This window comes from Rhinatrema bivittatum, chromosome 5 (assembly GCF_901001135.1).
Source record: "Rhinatrema bivittatum chromosome 5, aRhiBiv1.1, whole genome shotgun sequence".
NCBI classification, from domain to species: Eukaryota; Metazoa; Chordata; class Amphibia; order Gymnophiona; family Rhinatrematidae; genus Rhinatrema; species Rhinatrema bivittatum.
The window spans coordinates 95013139-95032021 of NC_042619.1; the positions used below are offsets into that span (position 1 = coordinate 95013139).

The 18883-nt window shown below is 41.0% G+C and overlaps 1 protein-coding gene and 1 long non-coding RNA gene across 4 annotated transcripts in view; one reads left to right on the forward strand and one right to left on the reverse strand.

Annotated features, from left to right (window-relative positions):
* The window catches only part of LOC115092091 (solute carrier family 46 member 3-like), a 70630-nt gene that overhangs the window by 208 nt on the left and 51539 nt on the right, over positions 1-18883 (reverse strand). For 2 of the 3 annotated variants that reach the window (XM_029602610.1, XM_029602611.1), the window contains exons 5-6: positions 16188-16344; positions 5-94 (exon numbers count right to left, since the gene is read on the reverse strand). In XM_029602610.1, coding sequence (XP_029458470.1) covers positions 5-94; positions 16188-16344 — 247 coding nt within the window. Of the gene's footprint in view, positions 1-4; positions 95-12610; positions 14120-16187; positions 16345-18883 lie in introns of those variants that run through there. The other variant, XM_029602612.1, reaches the window with a different exon arrangement.
* LOC115092094 lies at positions 26-16346 on the forward strand. The gene is made up of 2 exons (XR_003856901.1): positions 26-342; positions 13315-16346. It is a non-coding gene; the product is annotated as an uncharacterized LOC115092094 (long non-coding RNA).

The following is an 18883-nucleotide window of genomic DNA, read 5'->3' on the forward strand; positions in this document are numbered from 1 at the left end:
TTACCTCAAAGTAGGGAAAAAGCGATGTATCAGATGACTTTTTTTTTCATAACTTCTTATGTCAGACGCAATCCCCTTCACATAGAATATCGTCCTATAAAAAAGGAAAAAAAGTAGGGAAACCTTTGGTTTGGGCTTTGGGAATGCTTTTCAACATCGATTTGTAGAAGAGGTGGATTTGAGGGCTTGAATGAAGTGAGGGTGGCAGGTTACTGGGGGTGACCGTGTATGGGGAATTGTAAGGGGTGTTCGTGACTTTAGAAGAGTTGAGAGAGGTGGCCTTTAAAGTGCCTTTTGATGACATCTGTCCCCAGCTACTTTAGTTTTTTTCGCTCTCTTAAGGTGAGTGGAGCCGTAATTTTTCCCATAAAAAACAGTTCGGGGTTTTCTTTTGGAGTTTCATTTCTCTGAAAATACTTGCCCGATGTTTCTGGTTTTCAAACTCATCTCGGATATTCACATTTTCTTCCTACATGCCAAATGTTGTGAATTTCCATCCCTTGCTTATTACGGCGGTTACTACCCCAAACCAATTAGCTAGATACTTCACTTAGATGCAGCTCCAGCACTGCTGTCTGCATCGATGGTGGGGGTGGAAGGGAATTGGAATCAAAAAGTTACCAATAAGGGACCTGACCTCAGCGGTCAGAGTAACAGATAAGTATGAAAACAAATAGGTGTGAAAGCTTGCTGGGCAGACTAGATGGGCCATTTGGTCTTCTGCCGTCATTTCTATGTTTTGGAGAGTTATTGTGCTTGTGGATGGACAGAAGAATATCAGTACCCTTTGTATAATTCTTTCTGAAAACATAAAAAATGATGCGCATAGTCAGACTCATCCTTGGTTGGACATAAACAATAATCAAAAAAATGCAAGATTTTTTTCATTGGAGTAACTTAATACATTTCTTGACTAAAATTTGGAAGCTAACATTCCTTTCATCAGGAGAAAAAAATGTGAGACATTTGAAGCTGAAATGATCAAATACATCAAAACAAACAGAGACCGGGATTTTTAAATTCACTGCTAAACATAATTTTCTGCCTCTGTCATTTTCTTATCACTTTGCTAACATAGGGCTGGATTTTCAAAGGCCTACGCGTGCCGGGTGTAAAGCCCCGGGACGCGTCTAAGTTGCGGGGCTTTACTAAAGGGGTGAGGCCCGAGGCCTCCAACACAGCGGCCATTGCCGCTATGTCGGAAGATCGTGTGCCAGCAAGCTGCCAGTGCACACAAAAGGTTTGATAAAGGTCGGGGGGGGGGAAGTTCCCTTCCAAGCCTCTCCAATTTTGGAGCAGCCTGGGAGGGAACAGGGGAAAGGCAACGCGGCTCGCGCACAAGTTATAAAATCAGGTGTACATGTATACTCTGTGGCCGTTTTCACTACTGGTAGACGGATGGTTATAAAAACCGAGGCCGCGTTTACTGGCGTCAGTCTTTATAACTTGGCAGTCTGCCGAGTTATTTTATTTTTATTTATTTTTTTACTTTAAAAAAGAAGTACAGAAAAGCAGTTTTTTCTGCTTTTCTGTACTTTTACCTGCGCTCAGCTATTAACGCCTGCTCCGGGTAGGCGTTAATAGCTGAGTGATAAACGTGTGTCTTTTTGCATGCAGAGTGAATAAGTAATAGGCTCATTCACATGCATTTGCATGTGATGAGCGCTATTTCATTCACTCCACGTCGGACGCGCGTTAAATAGGCACTAATCCTTCTATTGCATTAGTGGGTGGAGTGGGTGGATTAGCCCCTATTTATCCCGCGATGCAATACAGTGCGCTCAGCTGAGCGCACTGTATTGCATCGGCCCCATAGTTACTGAGAGAGACCTGATGGAACTTAAAAAAAAGACTCTGGGGGAGGAGTCTGATTGGTAAACGGTAGGATGTTTGTTATTAGTAGGTGGATGTCGGGGTGGGAGAAGTATAGCTTGCCACACCAGGATGTTATCTCTGAGTAGAAAAAGCTGAAACTAAAAGGAACTGTAAAGCAATTGTAGTCACTCAAGTTGTTAAAAACCTGAGAAAATAAAAATAAACCAGAAGTTTGTTAACAAGCAGCTGTGTACAACCAGACCTACCAAACAAAAATGAGGCTATTTCCTAGCGTGTAGCAGATGGACTCAGGACCAATGGGTATAGTGTACTCCTGTTAGCAGTTGGAGACGGATCAGATTTCAATCTGACGTCAGCCCCTAGTACATATACCCCTGCAGGAAGTGCAGCTCCTCAGTATTTTCTGTCTCCATAGCAGTTAGGGACTATCTGCACGCTCTCAGAGCGTTAGACCAAAATTAAAGAACAAAACCCGAAATTTAAAGTAGAAACCTACCTGAAGACGAGCCCCGCACTCCTGCGGTGATACCCTCGGGTCCCTCCCCCAGTTGAGTTTCCCGAGGTGATTTCCGTGGTCCGTCGGAGGTGAGCCTCGGTCCGTTGGCCGATTCGCGACCTAGCCCCCGAATCCTCAGATTAAACGGCCTATGCAATAAACTTTAGTATTCACTCTAAAACAGTGAGCTATGCAGAAAGACCTTACAGTGTATATTAAAGTGATCCCAGAAGAAAGTGAGTATACAGACATTTGCAAACTGGTACCTGCAAATGAAGGGACATGTATGACAATAACTGTACTAAATAGTATGCTGTGGTCACCCTCATGTTATTTAGCCAGTGTTCGTTAACTCAGTGCTATTTAATACTAATGTGAGCATGGTACTTAGTGAAAGCAAGCTAAATAGCATGAAAAACAACAAAACAAAAGTGCCCGGTGGCACTTTACAGACTAACCAATTTATTGAGGCATAAACTTTTGAGAATAAGAGACCTTTTTATCAGATATATTTGGTCTGGGATTAAGTGGACATTGTATGTACCTTTTGCTTAAGGTCTGTTGACCAGAAAACCCAGAAACAGTGTGAAGATTGTCAGCACTTTGCTTGTGTGCAGCATAGTAAATCAGACTTGCTATATGAGGAATTTAATTAAATGGAAAAGTTAAGAGTGTTTTTTGGAAAAATTGCAACCTTGGATTCAAGACTTAACAAATTGTTTTTCAGTTTTTGGCACTTTTGAAGAGTTAAACTTTTTTTTAGAATTGTTGAACAATAGTTTGAGTTCAAGACATCATAAATACTCTATTCATCCAGTAATCTGAATGTTTGTGTAACCTCGTTTTGGTGCAGCAGCTAACTACCAACAGAGCCATACAAAATGTATAGTTCTTGGGGCTGGATCCGCTCACACTGGCTCTCTTGCCAGCCTCTTTCCCCAGGGCTTGGGTTCTTTACTGGTGGGGGCAAAGAATTCCTCCTTCAAGGCCCTGAGTGGCAGGGGTGACACTGTAACTCTTGTACCTGGGAGAAGTGTAAATATTTTACAGCTGTGAGTGCTATAAGTGCCAATAACATGCAGGAGACTCAGACAGTGTCCAAAAATTCAAGTTTACTGAAGATATCTTGGGTAAGTGAATGGCACAGGTCCAAACAGTTCTTAACACCACAGCTGATCTTTGCGGTTCACAATCTTTTTTTTTTTTTTTTCTTCTATCTGTGCAAGGGTCTGTTCCTACCAAGGCAAGGGAAAACACTCATCCTCCATTATATGGATGAATGAGATTCTCAAGTGGACAGGGGTCTCCTTGTGTGGCAGGAAAACCCCTCCAAGTAGTAATAAAAAAAAAAATGGTAACCATCTTTACACAGAGTCCCAATTTATCTCTTCCCCAGAGTGAAGACTCAAGTGGGGTCCTCCAAAGATCTTTAAAATGACCTTAATCACAGTTCTCCAAAGTCTTTCTCCAGATCCCTAGATAGGAGGGGGATCCACACAGGAAAACGCACTGTCTGATGTACTTCCTTCAGGGCAGGAAGGGGGCAGCCAAACTCTTTATTCTGGTTCTTCCATCCAGCAATCTCTTCCTAAAAACTGATTCCAAAAACACCAGAAGATCTCTGCAGTGGATCATAACAATTCTTCTGTCCTCCAGGAGGGTGCAGAAGAAATCCCTATCCTGGGCCCTCCAGGGAAAGGTTTTCCCGTGACCTCTCTTCAAGCAACACTCGGGGGGAGGGGGGGGTGACTCGCAGGGTTTTACAAAGGAAAATTTGAACAAAAGCCCAAAATAACCCAGGATGCAAACTCTACCAGCCAATGAGTGGACCGGAAGAGCAGATTCCCGACCTTCTTCAGGGACACCTGAGTATAAAGGTAGGCCCAAAAATCCCCAAAATGGCAAAGCTGCAACATCTCCTCTGCACTGCCCCGAGTTCTCAGGGAGAGAGCTGCTTTTAATTACTTCACAAGCGGACGGCCAGCCTAGCACCCTGAAAGGCAGGGGCTGTAATGAATGGTGCCTCACCAAATTACTAGCCTGCACTGTTCCTAGCTAAAGAAGTTAAAGTAGGACCTTAATGGTAATGAACTCCAGGGAGTCATTACATTTGTTTAATAGGTTTTTTTTTTCAATCCGAAATATTGTCACTGATTGTGCATTTGAATGAAATACAAAGTTACCTTATGACAGCAACAATGAATGAGGATTGGTCCTTTCACAGACATCTGTCAGTGAAAGGATCAATCAGTGATTGAGTAAAGTGAATAAGAACATAAGAACATGCCATACTGGGTCAGACCAAGGGTCCATCAAGCCCAGCATCCTGTTTCCAACAGTGGCCAATCCAGGCCACAAGAACCTGGCAAGTACCCAAAAACCAAGTCTATTCCATGTTACCATTGCTAATGGCAGTGGCTATTCTCTAAGTGAACTTAATAGCAGGTAATGGACTTCTCCTCCAAGAACTTATCCAATCCTTTTTTAAACACAGCTATACTAACTGCACTAACCACGTCCTCTGGCAACAAATTCCAGAGTTTAATTGTGAGTTGAGTAAAAAAGAACTTTCTCCGATTAGTTTTAAATGTGCCCCATGCTAACTTCATGGAATGCCCCCTAGTCCACAGCAGCCCAGCAGGAGGAGGTAAAAGGCTCCTTGGAGTAGGGATGATGGAAATTTGGTGCCCCCTGTTTTTCACTTTGGAAAGGAAGGGGTCACCCACTTGGCTCGTTATTTTTTTGTTAACTCAGATGGGATGTGGGAGGGAAGGGGATCGTGCCCCAATCCTGGCTCATTACTTCTTTTAAAATTTTACAATATTCAATATCCCGATCAGCGGTAAAGTTATCTGGAAACTTTATCCACATATATTCAGTGGCATTTTCGCGGTGTTGAATATCCCGGCTAAAGGTAGCCACTAAATTTATCCAGCTAACTTCTCACTCCTCATGCTGTTGAATATTGATCTGAAAATATTTACTGTGAGTTCTTTACTGTTCCGGACATCTAAACAATTGAATCCTCCCCCCCACCACCAACCCTTGTGCATTTCTTTAGCAACATTAACCATTTTGCCCTCCTGTACCCTCCTCCCCTCTCCACTCCAAATCACTACCAAACTTTGAAAACCAAAAGGGTCATATGTCCACCCAAGACCTGCCTCCCCACAGAGTTTGCTTCAGCACGGTCAGCATAAAAAACATTTTTTTTTGGGGGGGGGAGGGGGGGGAGAGCCATCCACCCACACGTAGAAGCACAGAAACCGCTTCTCTGACAGACATTTGATAAGCTTCTCTTCAAACAGAACCAAGACTAATGCTATCAGTGATTTGTAGTGTATATGCTTTGCTGATGTCTTTCAAGATTTTATTGCAGTAAATGAGCATTTTATATTCTTTTTTTTTAACTTTCAATTTAACCCAAGCACCCACTTATACAGAATTGAGATACATACACAACCGTTACCATATAGAATATTTCCAAAACATTCTGGAAGAAGAAAGAAATAAACTGTATCAGCATTAATAAGAAAAAAAAGGGGGCGGAAACAAGGCTATTTTAAGCGAATATCAAGAAAATTAGATAGAGAATATTGCTTACTAGACATCCCCTACTTAATTCATAATGCCTAGCCTCCCACAGAGAAAATTTCAGGAGTGTAAATCCAAAAAGGTACGCAACTGACATGGTTCATAGAACAAATACTTAGTATTTTGGAAGTTAAACATTTACATGGATATCTTAAGCTGAACCTTGCTCCACGTGAAACAGCTTCAGCCTTCGTAGTTAGAAATTTCTTCCTACGTTCTTGAGTATTTCTTGATATATCGGGGAAGATCCACATTTTCTGACCATGAAATAGTTGTGACTGGTTCCGAAGATGAAGTCTCGGTACAAAGTCCCTTTCAGATACAAATGCAAAGGTTACCAAAAGAGTTGCTCTTGTCTGGATATCTGTATCTTGTGAAAGTTCCAGAATGTCTGAAATATTTAAAGAAACATCCTGTAGTTGAACTTGTGGTTGATTTTCTAAATTCTCTTCTTTAAAAGAAGGAAGATAGTATATTTTTGTTATAGCTGGTATGCTTCACTAGAAAGTTTAAGAATCCTCGTCAGATAATTCTTGAATAAATCCCTAGAAGATATTAACTTTAAATAGGGGAAATTAAAAACTTTCAAGTTCAGCATTCTCAATGAATTCTCCATATTCTCCAACTTCTTGGAATGAACGCTATCCGAACGTATCAAATTATTCTGAACAGATTCACAATAAGATATGCTGGTATCAAATTCTTTCATTTGATTGTCCATAGATTTGTGTTAGCGATTGAATAGCTCTTTCCATCGAGGTTAATGCATTCCAAATTGAATCCAAAGTTATAATCTGTGGTCTAACTAAGGAAGTTTGTAAAGTCAGGCATACCTTTGGTTCTTTTTCTCCTTCTGTGGGGTTTCCATTCTTTGGCACAGCTTGAGCAATCTTGTTTTTCCGGAAGGCCCGTGGAGTCTTGCAAGCATTGACTCTCTGAAGGTAACATCAGTATTGCGTCCCTTCTCGGGGCATCAAACCTTTCTCCAGGTCTTAACTCTTCCAGAAGTGCAAGTTCTTTATCTTCTGAAAGAACTGAAGCTGTGAACGGTGGTAATGGAGCCAATGGCACACCGGGACTAAGAGATGTATCCTCGACCAAGGGGGTCTGCGTTCACTCAGCATCGAGATCCCCAGCGGCCACACCCTCCGATGCAGTTTGTAGGGGAGACACAAAGAGCGATTCAATCCATGCCTGCTGTGCATCAAGCATCAAGGACTAGGTCAAAATTTCTCTCACTCTTGCTTTTCTTTTTGTATGAGGCATTTTAAAGAGGTAATAAGCATGAAAAGAGTAGAAAATTTGGGGAATCCACGGAGAGAGCGTCTATTGCATGCTAACTAGGCGGCGACCATCTTGTTTCCCCTCGAGCATTTTATATTCTATCTCTATACCAAAGAGTACCCCTATTTGGATACTGTTCTTTTGGAACACTTTTGTTTTAAAATTATGCGGCTGATTCCATAGGGGCAGATTTTCAAAGGGTTACATGCGCCGGGCCTCTCTTCAAAAGGCCCGGTGGCACACACAAAGCCTCGGGACACATGTAAGTCCTGGGGCTTGAAAAAAATGGGTGGGGAGGGGAGGGGACGGAGCCAGAGGCCTCTGCAAGGCTGCTGGGCCGGGGGATCGCACGCTGGCAGTTGGCCGGCGCGCGCAAGTTACACCTGCCTCTGGCATGCGTAACGTGAGATAAAGGTACGGGGGTTTTTTTTCGCACTGGGGGGCGGGACAGGTAGAGGAAAGGTGGGTGGGGGGGGGAAAGCCAGCTCGGTGTGCGCAAGGTGCACTAGTGTGCACGCTCTTGTGCACGCCGACTCCTGATTTTATAACATGCACGCGGCTGCACGCACATGTTATAAAATCGGGCGTATATTTGTGCGCGCCGGGTTGTGCGCACAAATGTACACTGCACACGTACCTTTTAAAATCTGCCCCATAGTGTTTTATTTAAGGCCAGCCACTGGCAGTTTTCTAGAAACACGCCTGTGCCATCAGCAACGTGCACGGCTTGTCGTTTTCAGGCTGGTGTGTTAAAGTTTAGTTGTATTAAGAATCTGCATCATTCATATCAAAGGGTGCCAGTAGAGGGGCTACTGTTCTTTCATTTTAATGGCATACAGTTGATTGCATAGTAAAGTTTTGGTAGTTGACTAGAAGTTTTTCAGGAGTATGACACTGAGGGAACAGTAAAATCAATGGGACTGGCAAATTAGCAATTCCCAACTCCTGATAACAAAAAGCAGGTTGGTTGTTTCATTAAACCTGCACATACAGTAGCTGGCTTAGAAGTAATTGAATAATATTTGAACATTTGCATGAGAAGCCACAGAAGCTTTTTATGCCTGTTCAGCAACACCACCTGGGATTCATGAGTTGCTTTTCAAACTTGAACCTCTTCTCGCTGTCTTTGGGGGGGGGGGGCACTTGTCATGAACATTTTAGGATTAAAGATAATTATTACTCCTGTGCAAAATCTACAACTAATCTTGATCAGGTATTGCCATCAAATAAGCTGCTTTATTAATTTGTTTTATATTGCAGCAACAAATGATTGTCCTGTAAATATGGAAGTTTGCAGGTTTGTAATTAAGTGCTGACGTAAGCTCTGAGAAGTGAAAGGCAGGATGACACGCTGAACATGAAACCTGTAATCATTCATGTTCTGAATTCTGCAGTCTCAGCTGCTGCCTATGTCCCTTATGAAGAAGAATAAATTGCTCGGGGATAAAGACTGATATGCATTGGCTAAGTTGTTTGAAATGAATCATATGTGCTCCTGTTCATGGCACGATGCCACAGTGAATGTTAGTTTTACCATTTTAATAATATTTAAAATCTACAGTTAGGTAGAAAGATGATATGATTTAGTGGTTGCTGCACTGGGGACTCTTAGATGCTAATCCTGGTATTTCTATTTTATGTGTGTTATTTTGAGCTTGCCATTTTAATCCCTTGTGCCTCTGTCTGCATGGCTGTCGTGAGGTAGTTAGAACAATGTTATCTCTCCACTCCACCCTTCGGAACCATTGTATTGTTTCATTTCTCACACAAGATCAATTGATTTTCAAAAGAAACAGTTTTGTCAAGAAGATATGAAGCTGTGATGTACTGTAGATGATGCTTATAAGTCTATGAGCTATGAAATTTATGGGATGTGGTTCATGAAGGTGTCTCAGGATATGCAGTCAGTTAGGATATGGAAAAGGAACTATAGATGAGAGAATGAAAACACTGAAACAGCCATCAGCTTAACTGAGCTATTTCTGTGATAACCTCTGTTGATAAGTTTTAAAGAGCTAGGAGGCAAAAAAAAATGCATGTACACATATGGCATATCGAGAGTTTGATATTCAAAGGTTTTGACTGGATAAAAAAAAAACCAGATATTTGACATTCCCCCCCCCTGGCTAAATTTTTTGTCTGGTACCAATCCACTAGAGAATTTATCAGATCCCCCAATTATTGTTTTAATTCATGGGAATCACAAAAAACTAAACCCTGTAGAGCTACCTTATTAATTTCATCCCACAATATACAATATGTATTTAATTTTTTATACACACAATTCATATATTTCACAAAATGTTATTTATTGCATTTCTTCCCTTTGTAAACAATACATTATTACAAATCTTGTCGTTAATTTATTACAAAACATTATTAACACATTAACCACCATTTATAATACATACCAATCACAACAAGAGTGGATATATCAATGTGGTCAACTCATTACATATTTTATACGCATACAAAACATGGACATGTAATAACCCATCACCCCTATAAACACATACAAACCACAATCATACTTCATTCATTCATAATAAAAGCTTCACCCCATAAAATTTAGTAATACTCGCACTGTCAATTAGCCCTTCAGTTACTCACACTGGGGCGGATTTTCAGAGCCCTGCTCGCGTAAATCCGCCCAAAACCGGGCGGATTTACGCGAGCAGGGCTCTGCGCGCCGGTAAGCCTATTTTACATAGGCCTACCGGCGCGCGCAGAGCCCCGGGACTCGCGTAAGTCCCGGGGTTTTCGGAGGGGGCGTGTCGGGGGGCGGGCCCGAACCGCGCGGTGTTTTTGGGGCGTGTCGGGAGCGTTCCGGGGGCGGGCCCGGGGGGCGTGGCTGCGGCCCGGGGGCGTGGCCGCGCCCTCCAGACCCGCCCCCAGGTCGCGTCCCGGCGCGCAGGAGGCCCGCTGACGCGCGGGGATTTACGCCTCCCTCTGGGAGGCGTAAATCCCCCGACAAAGGTAAGGGGGAGGTTTAGACGGGGCCGGGTGGGTTAGGGAGGGGAAGGGAGGGGAAGGTGAGGGGAGGGCAAAGGAAAGTTCCCTCCGAGGCCGCTCCGATTTCGGAGCGGCCTTGGAGGGAACGGGGGTAGGCTGCGCGGCTCGGCGCGCGCCGGCTATACAAAATCCATAGCCTTGCGCGCGCCGATCCAGGTTTTTAGCAGATACGCGCGGCTCCGCGCGTATCTACTAAAATCCAGCATACTTTTGTTTGCGCCTGGAGCGCTAACAAAAGTAGGCTAATCGCGCTCCTTTTAAAATCCGCCCCACTATATGTTAGACTATTAATGAATTCATCACTTTTAACTAAATATTTCCATATCTTCATCGGGTGCCAATCACCCCTATTCTTCATTCAAGGATATTCTGCCTCTTTCTTCAACGATATTTACTCCTTTTTCAATGATGTTCACCCCAACAAGGTGCCTTGTTTCACCCACTCAGGGCTTCATCACGGGAAATCTATAACCACCTCTTGAATATCACAATATTAATCCCACTCATAAATGAACTCCTTAAAAACCACTTGCTTAATTTGACAGTACCCAATACATGTCCAAAAACTCACATAATAGCTTTCCCAATATCCACTCACATGAGGTGACACCAGTATCCTAAGTGTTTCACACACATCCGGTCATCGCTCCAACTACATTTCCACAGGCGGCGACCAACGGACAAAATCTGCCTCTCCACCATCTTGGTTCACAAATCACTAACAGCTCACAGACTGCCGATATTTCTACCACCAGTATATCCCACGGCTACACCACGTGATTTGTGAACCGAGACGGTGGAGAGGCAGATTTTGTCTGTTGGTCGCCGCCTGTGGAAATGTAGTTGGAGCGATGACCAGATGTGTGTGAAACACTTAGGATACTGGTGTAACTTCATGTGAGTGGATATTGGGAAGGCTAGTTTTTGGCCATGTATTGGGTACTGTCAAATAAGCAAGTGGTTTTTAAGGAGTTTGTTTGAGTGGGGTTAATATTGTGATATTCAAGAGGTGGTTATAGATTTCCCCTGCTGAAGCCCTGAGTGGGTGAAACAAGGCACCTTGTTGGGGTGAATATCGTTGAAGAAGGAGTAAATATCGTTGAAGAAAGGGGCAGAATATCCTTGAATGAAGAACAGGGGGTGATTGGCACCCGATGAAGATATGGAAATATTTAGTTAAAAGTGATGAGTTCATTAATAGTCTAATAAATAAATAAATAAATAAATAAATATATATATAGTGAGTAATTGAAGGGCTAATTGACAGTGCGAGTATTGCTAAATTTTATGGGATGAAGCTTTTATTATGAATGAATGAAATATGATTGTGGTTTGTACGTGTTTATAGGGGTGATGGGTTATTACATGTCCATGTTTTGTATGCGTATAAAATATGTAATAAGTTGACCACATTGATATATCCACTCTTGTTGTGATTGGTATGTATTATAAATGGTGATTAATGTGTTAATAATGTATTACAAAATACTATTTATTATTACAAATCTTGTCATTAATTTATTGTTTACAAAGGGAGGAAATGCAATCAATTAATATATGAATTGTGTGTATAAGAAATTAAATATATATTGTACATTGTGGGATTAAATTAATAGTGTGGCTCTACAGGGATTAGTTTTTTGTGATTCCCATGAATGATAAACTTTGATTGGGTCACTACTTACCTGCACAAAATTTAGCTGGATAAAAAGAGGCAGTGATGGAAGCTTCCTCTTCATCCTGCCAGACCAGTAAACTTGTGGAGATTTTCCTTCCTACCAGCAGGAGGGGGCAGAGTACATGATTTCCTGTGGGATCACCAGCATACAGGCTGGCCCAGCAAGGGAGATCCTGGCTACTCGTCTCTGCCGCCAACAGAGGGTGGAGGGCAACCGCAAGGCAGCTTGGTAGAGCAAGGGAAGAAGGGCTCCAGGGCAACAGCCCACCCTCCCTCCCTAAGCTCACTTTCCCTGGAAGCCAGGGCCAGAGTGGAGAAGCCCCGTAGGACGACAGCCTCCATGGGCCTGCCGTTTCTTCCCGAGGGTCTCCTGGTCTTATCATTGAAACCTGGAAGCTTTGTAAGTTTTAAAAAAAAAAAAAAAAAAAGAGAGAGAAGAAACCTGACCCAAAGTACCCATGGATCTTCCACAGGTATTGACACTAAGGGGAGGAAGCGTGTGGGGTCTGACGCACGCCAAGCGTCGTGGGCTCCTTCTGCTGCGACTGTAAGGAGGAAAAGCAGTAGCTGACAGATATATTTTCTGGAAGGGCAGTTTCTTGTGCAAAACATTTTTAAATCCAAATCACTCTTATAAATTCAGTCCAACTTAGAAATTCATCAGAATTTGATCCAGTATGACTGACTGGAAAAAATACAAAACGCAATGATGATCTGCACATGGAAACAATTTATTCACGTTCAGAATACATGTAAAACATTTTAAATATACAGTAACTATTAATATACTTTTGCACCTGATTATTCGTAGAAAATCTGATAAAATTATAGTTTAATACTGAATGGATTCAAACCATGAGGGAGAGGTTTACGGAGCAACTATTTGCTTTTCAAAGAGGTAAGTTATGGTAAGGCACTCAAAGGAAATACACGATAATAATGTTACTTCTTTAAGGAGGTGACAGATATGTTTTTTTGCGTTTAAAAGGAGCGTGAACCAATTGTTCTCTTTAACCTAGAAAGTATGTGATTTTTCAAAATGAACTGGCACTAGGTATTTCAATGAGCTTAGATATAAGACCATTTTTTTAGACTAAATAATTTTATCAGCTTTTGTTTCTGAATATGTGGATGCAAGAAGATAGTCATGAGTAAGTGCCACATATAGTATTTGCAAGCACAGGAGTTCCAGCTCAGCATGCAAGAAAAGGAAACTGTAGACAGTGTGCTGTTCAGAAAAGTGACTTTAAATATGCATTTAAATGTATGTGTCCAAGATGCAGTAACCGCATAACTTCTGAAATGTTTCTTGCCTTTTCATGTGAAATGCAGGTGCACATGAGCCTTTGAAGTCACATGTGCTGTTCTTCATCTGGTCACAGCTTTTTAACATTATTCTGTTGATCCACTAAAGGTTATCACAGCCTGCAAAGAATCCAGCTTTGTCCGGCACAAAAGAGGCAACAAGAACTCTGCACTAAGAAGTGAAATATAAAACCGGGGAAAAATGGAGCAGTACATATAGAAGGAGAGGATTGAAAATACTTCAAATTGACTGGGCTGCTGCTGAAAACTGACAAGAACTGTTCTCATGTCCAATAAAAAAAACAAAAGACACAGCTTCTGTCATCCAGCCAGATATATCTTTGAAACTGGATGTTAGTAGCAAAAAGAAAATGAATTAAGCAGTGAAGAGGCAAGAAAATTGCACCCCTTTACTTCCAGCTGCTTTCACCTGGGACCAGCAGGAAGAGCAGATCAGTGATCCACCAGACCAGCCAGCGATACTGCTGCTGCCGCACAGAAGATGAAGGGACCCAGAGAGTGAAAGTTACAGATGAATAACTACGTATTTTTATAACTAGCATCAAACCAGGAAGAGCTTTTTACCTTCATGGACACTAGGGATGGCTTTTTAAAGGACATAATTGAAACAGATCTTAAATAATAAACTAGGGTCCTTAATCTTTTCCCCTCCTATGCTTTATCCCGCAATGAAACTCCCAAGTAGAGCTGGTACTGGGATACTAAAGTGCAATTTACAATGGCGCTGCTGAAAGCAACTTTTAAAATCTTCATTTGCAATTGCTCCTGTTTTCACTTCATTATGAATTTTGCTAGTTAACCACACTGCTCAGGCAACAATATCCTCAGTGGATTCCGCTTCGTTGACCAGAGGAATGAGGCTTTTTTCCTGGTAACCAATGCACATTAGAAAGCTAAAAACAAACAAACATTCTTGGATGAAACAGCAGCAGCATAAAATCCACTCAAATAGCATAAGGCAGAGGAAAATAAACAGAGTTCTGGATGAAGTATGCAAAGAACCACAACACTTAAGAATCTGCAGGCATCATATGACTTGTAAATTGCTAATTTCGTTTTCCAGTAAAAAGTGCCTTATCGCAGTGCTGCCTTTCATGAGTCAGCATAAACCGTTTCTGCTCTGTGACATCCAATAAAGCAAACAGATTCCAAGAAGAATAGCGGCAAGTTATTTTAAGAGAAATTCCTGGCTTCTATCAAGGGTGAAACCTCTCTTGTGGGCTGTATGTACAAAAAGGTTGTTCTGTGCAACGTAGTGTACAAATTTTTGTGCAGTGAGCTCTTACAATGATTATATTTTCCTTTTCTTTCTGCACACATTTTTCTATGTGTGCTTGTGTCACAATCTGCATGCGTGTGCAGCTCACAAGGAACATTGCTTGTGGTTAAATATCAACAATTCTCAGAATCTGCTGCACTGTAACATTACATTTTATATTTCAGTTAACTTCAAATTTTGTCAAACTTTGTTGACAGTCGTCAATTTTCCAGCAATCCTAGTTTTTCCAAGCACAAGAATTGTCAAGATGCATATACAGTCAAGTGCTCTAAAAACATCCTTTAAAGAGTTACATTTAACTTTTATATTTGTTTGAATATATTGAAATCTATGTTGATTTAAGCTTTAGCGAGTGGGTGGTGCTGATATACATGTTAAAATTAAGCTGGAAAATCAAACTTTAGAAAAATTGTTCCATGTCAGCTAACAAGCCCCTTCCAGGCTTGGGCCTCCAGTCTTCTCAGCTTGCTACATTGGTGAACAGGAGAGAAACTGGAGCACCTGAGTCAAAAGGAAAGGGTTATCCCCCTTTTAGGGCCACTTTAGCCTCTGAGTTCTGGATGAGACGCAGAAGTAGCGCAACACTCAGGGCAGGTCCGCACTGTCGCTTATTGCAGCTTGAACCACAACGGGATGGGGGTGAGTATTGAGGAATCCTGAATGTCTCTATCTTCTTTCCCCAATCTCCATCACATCTGCTGCTCTTAAGACAATATGGGAACTCCACTTTTACATTTTTTATTTTTTTTTTAACAGTGAACTAGAAAGTATTATGAGAATTCTATGGTTTATAAATAATCTGAATAAAATACAAATAAAATAATTCCAAATTTTGCTTTAACAATGATACACTTGGCATGTTATTGCTTTAGTAGTTCACAGATTGAGAAATTGGTGGGAAAATTAAATCAAAATCATTAAATCAGCCTTTGTTTATTTTAGGTTTTAATTTTGCTTTTTCACTTTTGTTAGATAAAATTAACAGAATTGCTAATAGTCATTTTCTAAGCTCTCACCTGTTTTCAGTTTGTGTTAAATTAAACAGCAATAAACATCGTGGCCAATAGTTTACTTTGGTGTCTTAGTCTATTTACTAAATGGCATTAATGTACATTAAATACCTACATTAACATATAAATGTTAACTCTGAGATTTTACCATTAATGCATTAAAAATCTAAAAGAGCTGCTAATATGTGAAATTATGCAAAGCAACTCATTTAAATGTAATGCTGATCAGTGTTAATACTGCCATTAATGCAAAACTAACCATATGTTAAAGATATTATTATTGCTGAAAAGTGCATTGCATGCACAGCAACAATTTGAGTTACAAATATGCATTCCAGTAAGCAATTGATGTGTTTAAGTAAATAGTCATGTAGACAATCCAAGAGTCCTATCATGCCCTGGGGAAACACTGTCAAGGCCTCATCCCATTGAATATCCTTAACTAATGCATGCATTTGATAACTTTTCAGCTTTTTAGAAGAGTATCAAATTAGAGGTTAATACTCATCTTAAGGTGTCTGTAACCCCTTTGCAAATTACATGCAACTGAAATTACTACAAATGTCTTGTTAATACTTTATAGCTTAAAGAATAAGGTATATACCTCTGCTTTTGTTTTTAAATAATTTAAGCTCATGTCAAGACTATATAGTAAAAAACAAATTTACTTACCAGACAATACAGAAAGGAAGGACCGAAAGCCCAGCGGCTAGTAAGAAGCAGAAGCCTGGATACCACATGACTGTGGCAGCATAAATGCTATTGAAAACGATCAGTGCAACAGTCCCCATCAAACTTTCTAAGCAGGCAATGCAAGCAAAGAGTGCTCCTGTTCAGAAGAAATAAACAGTAAGATAAAAATATTAAGCTTTAATTGGCTTTATTGATGATGGTGCATTTTTTTAAAAACGCTTATTCATTTAAAATCTGACAATCACATCCTTACGGGATGACTGTAATGTATGTATGCATAGTGAAAGGATAAATTGCCTGAAGGATGGATCCTTTAATTCAACAATGATGGACATCTTCTGAAACAAGCTAATCAATGCAGACGAATATTGTTCAATTTTTTTGATACGAAGGAAACATAAATTGTAGCAGTCACATCGGAGCTCACCTAAATGTAGAGTTTAGAAAGAAAATGTCATCATGGGGGATAACCAAGATGGCGGCGTGAATGGACACACATTCAGCTGCTCCCTACTTACCTGGTTCTTGGTTGCTTTTATGTCCTTTGGAATTCCTCATAAAAGGAACGGGAGAGTGAGAGTTTACCCTTCCAAACCTTCACTCCCCAGGGCCCAGTGGACCATCACTGAAAATGCTGTTGCCACCCCCGAACTGCAGGCTTCAAGCCCCACTGACGAGACATAGAGAGGAGCTGTATTCTTGGTTAGGGAAATCTCTCTCAGCTGCCTGATACATGGGCCCCTGCCATTTGCAGTAGCTCAGACAAGTGCCAACACAGTGGGGGCGTGTTCTGGTGACCTCATTGTCACTTCCCGCTTGGAGGGTGTTGTCGGCGTCCCACTTGTTGAACTCTTCTCCACAGTGGCGGTTTTAACTCCCCAGCATAGAGGGCAATACTGCCATCTGTGGTGCTTCAACTGTGGGGGCTTTGCTGGATATGAATTTACTGGAGGCTGGTACCACTGTAGAAGCTGAGCAGCTAGTTCCTTGGGCTCCACCTTTGATTATTAAACCGGCAGTGGTCACCCTAGATTCCCTTTGGGACTTGAGGGTGGACTTGTCTCAATCCTTTAGGTTGAGATTGTCTGTTTGTTTGTTTCCCAGAAGTTGGATAAAGTTGCTCAAGATCATCAAAAAATCCTGCAAGAGCATTCAAAGACTTTCCAGTTCCTGGGAAGAGAGGTTAAAAAAATTAAAGCTATGAATACCACAATTATTCAGGAGCATTTTCATCTCTCCAGGAGGATGGAACATTTGTAAAATCAAGCCAGATGTTAAATTTGAGATTTTCCAAAGTAATGGGTGACGTGCCTTGGCTGATGCTTAGACACTATTTCCTTGAAGTCCTCAAGATTCCCTCCTTCGATAAAGTTATGTTTCTTCCTTTTAAGCCAAGTTCCAACCAAGTAATTCATTCTCAACCTATTGCTGATCTTACAAATTTATCTACTTATTTGGAGAATTCCAGTGTTGAAGTGACTGAAAGGTCTACAATCTTGGTTTCTTTTTTTCGAATTTCAGTGTTTCTTTTTTTTGGGGCAGGCTTGTCAGAGTTTAGCCTGACTTAGCCAAGACAACGCAAGATCGATGTAAGGGTTTTTTGTATTTACATTCTGAGGTAATATCTTGGAAGAAATGTTTTACCTAAAGCTCCTTCAAAATGTGTTGTTAAACTGGATGCGAATACTTTTATTTTTTGATCCCAACCAGCTGAGGGCCTTTCTAAGCACCAAAGTGATAAATTCTGCAATTAACCCATAGATACCTTAGGGGACTATCCGATTATTGTTATTAGGGGTGATAAATATCCATGCCGTCTGCTTGTATTAATATTGATTTGTTCATTTCTCCTCGCTTTCTAACTCTCCCCTGCCTTGTTATTGGTCCTTGGGAGGGGGGGGGGGGAGAGATTGATAATAAATAAATAAAATTGTTGTATAATATTTTTTTCTTTTCCTTTTGCCTCTCACGCTGTTACTGTGCAAAGTCTTGTTCTTTGTATGATTAAAAACTTAATAAACAGAAAGTTAAAAAAGAAAAGAAAGATGTCTGACAAGCTTGAACAACCTGAGGGCATATCCCAGCGGTTTTAGTAAATGGGGTTTACATTTCAGAAGATCCACACTAAGAGCCATAGAATACATTATCAGTGTCATTTCAACATCTGCAATCTTATCATAGAAAGGGCTATGGATGGATGAGACTGCCTCCTACCAGAATTGGTAACGGACTTGAGGAAAGTATGGGACAAGTAAAGGTAATATCTAAATAGGGAAACCAAGGTTCAAATCTTACTGCTGCTTGTTGTGACCTTGGGCAAGTCACTTTACCCTCCATTTCCTCAGGTATAAACGTAATTATAAACTCTCTGAAAACAGGAAAAAACTTAACAGTTCCTGAATGTAATCTGCTTTGAAGTGCCAAAAAGAATATAAAAAATCAATTCTATATTTTTAACTTTCTGTGGCATCATACAAATCTGAAATAAGGACATGCTCAGACCAAGATCAACATGGAGAAAAGGTAGGAAGCAAAAAACATGTCCATACTTAACACAACCACATTACTAGGTAGTGTATCCTATACATAGAGACACAGAATATTCAGTACATTCGAAATGCCTGAAAACAGCAAAAATAAACTAGAATAGCAAAGAGACTGAATCTTCATAACTC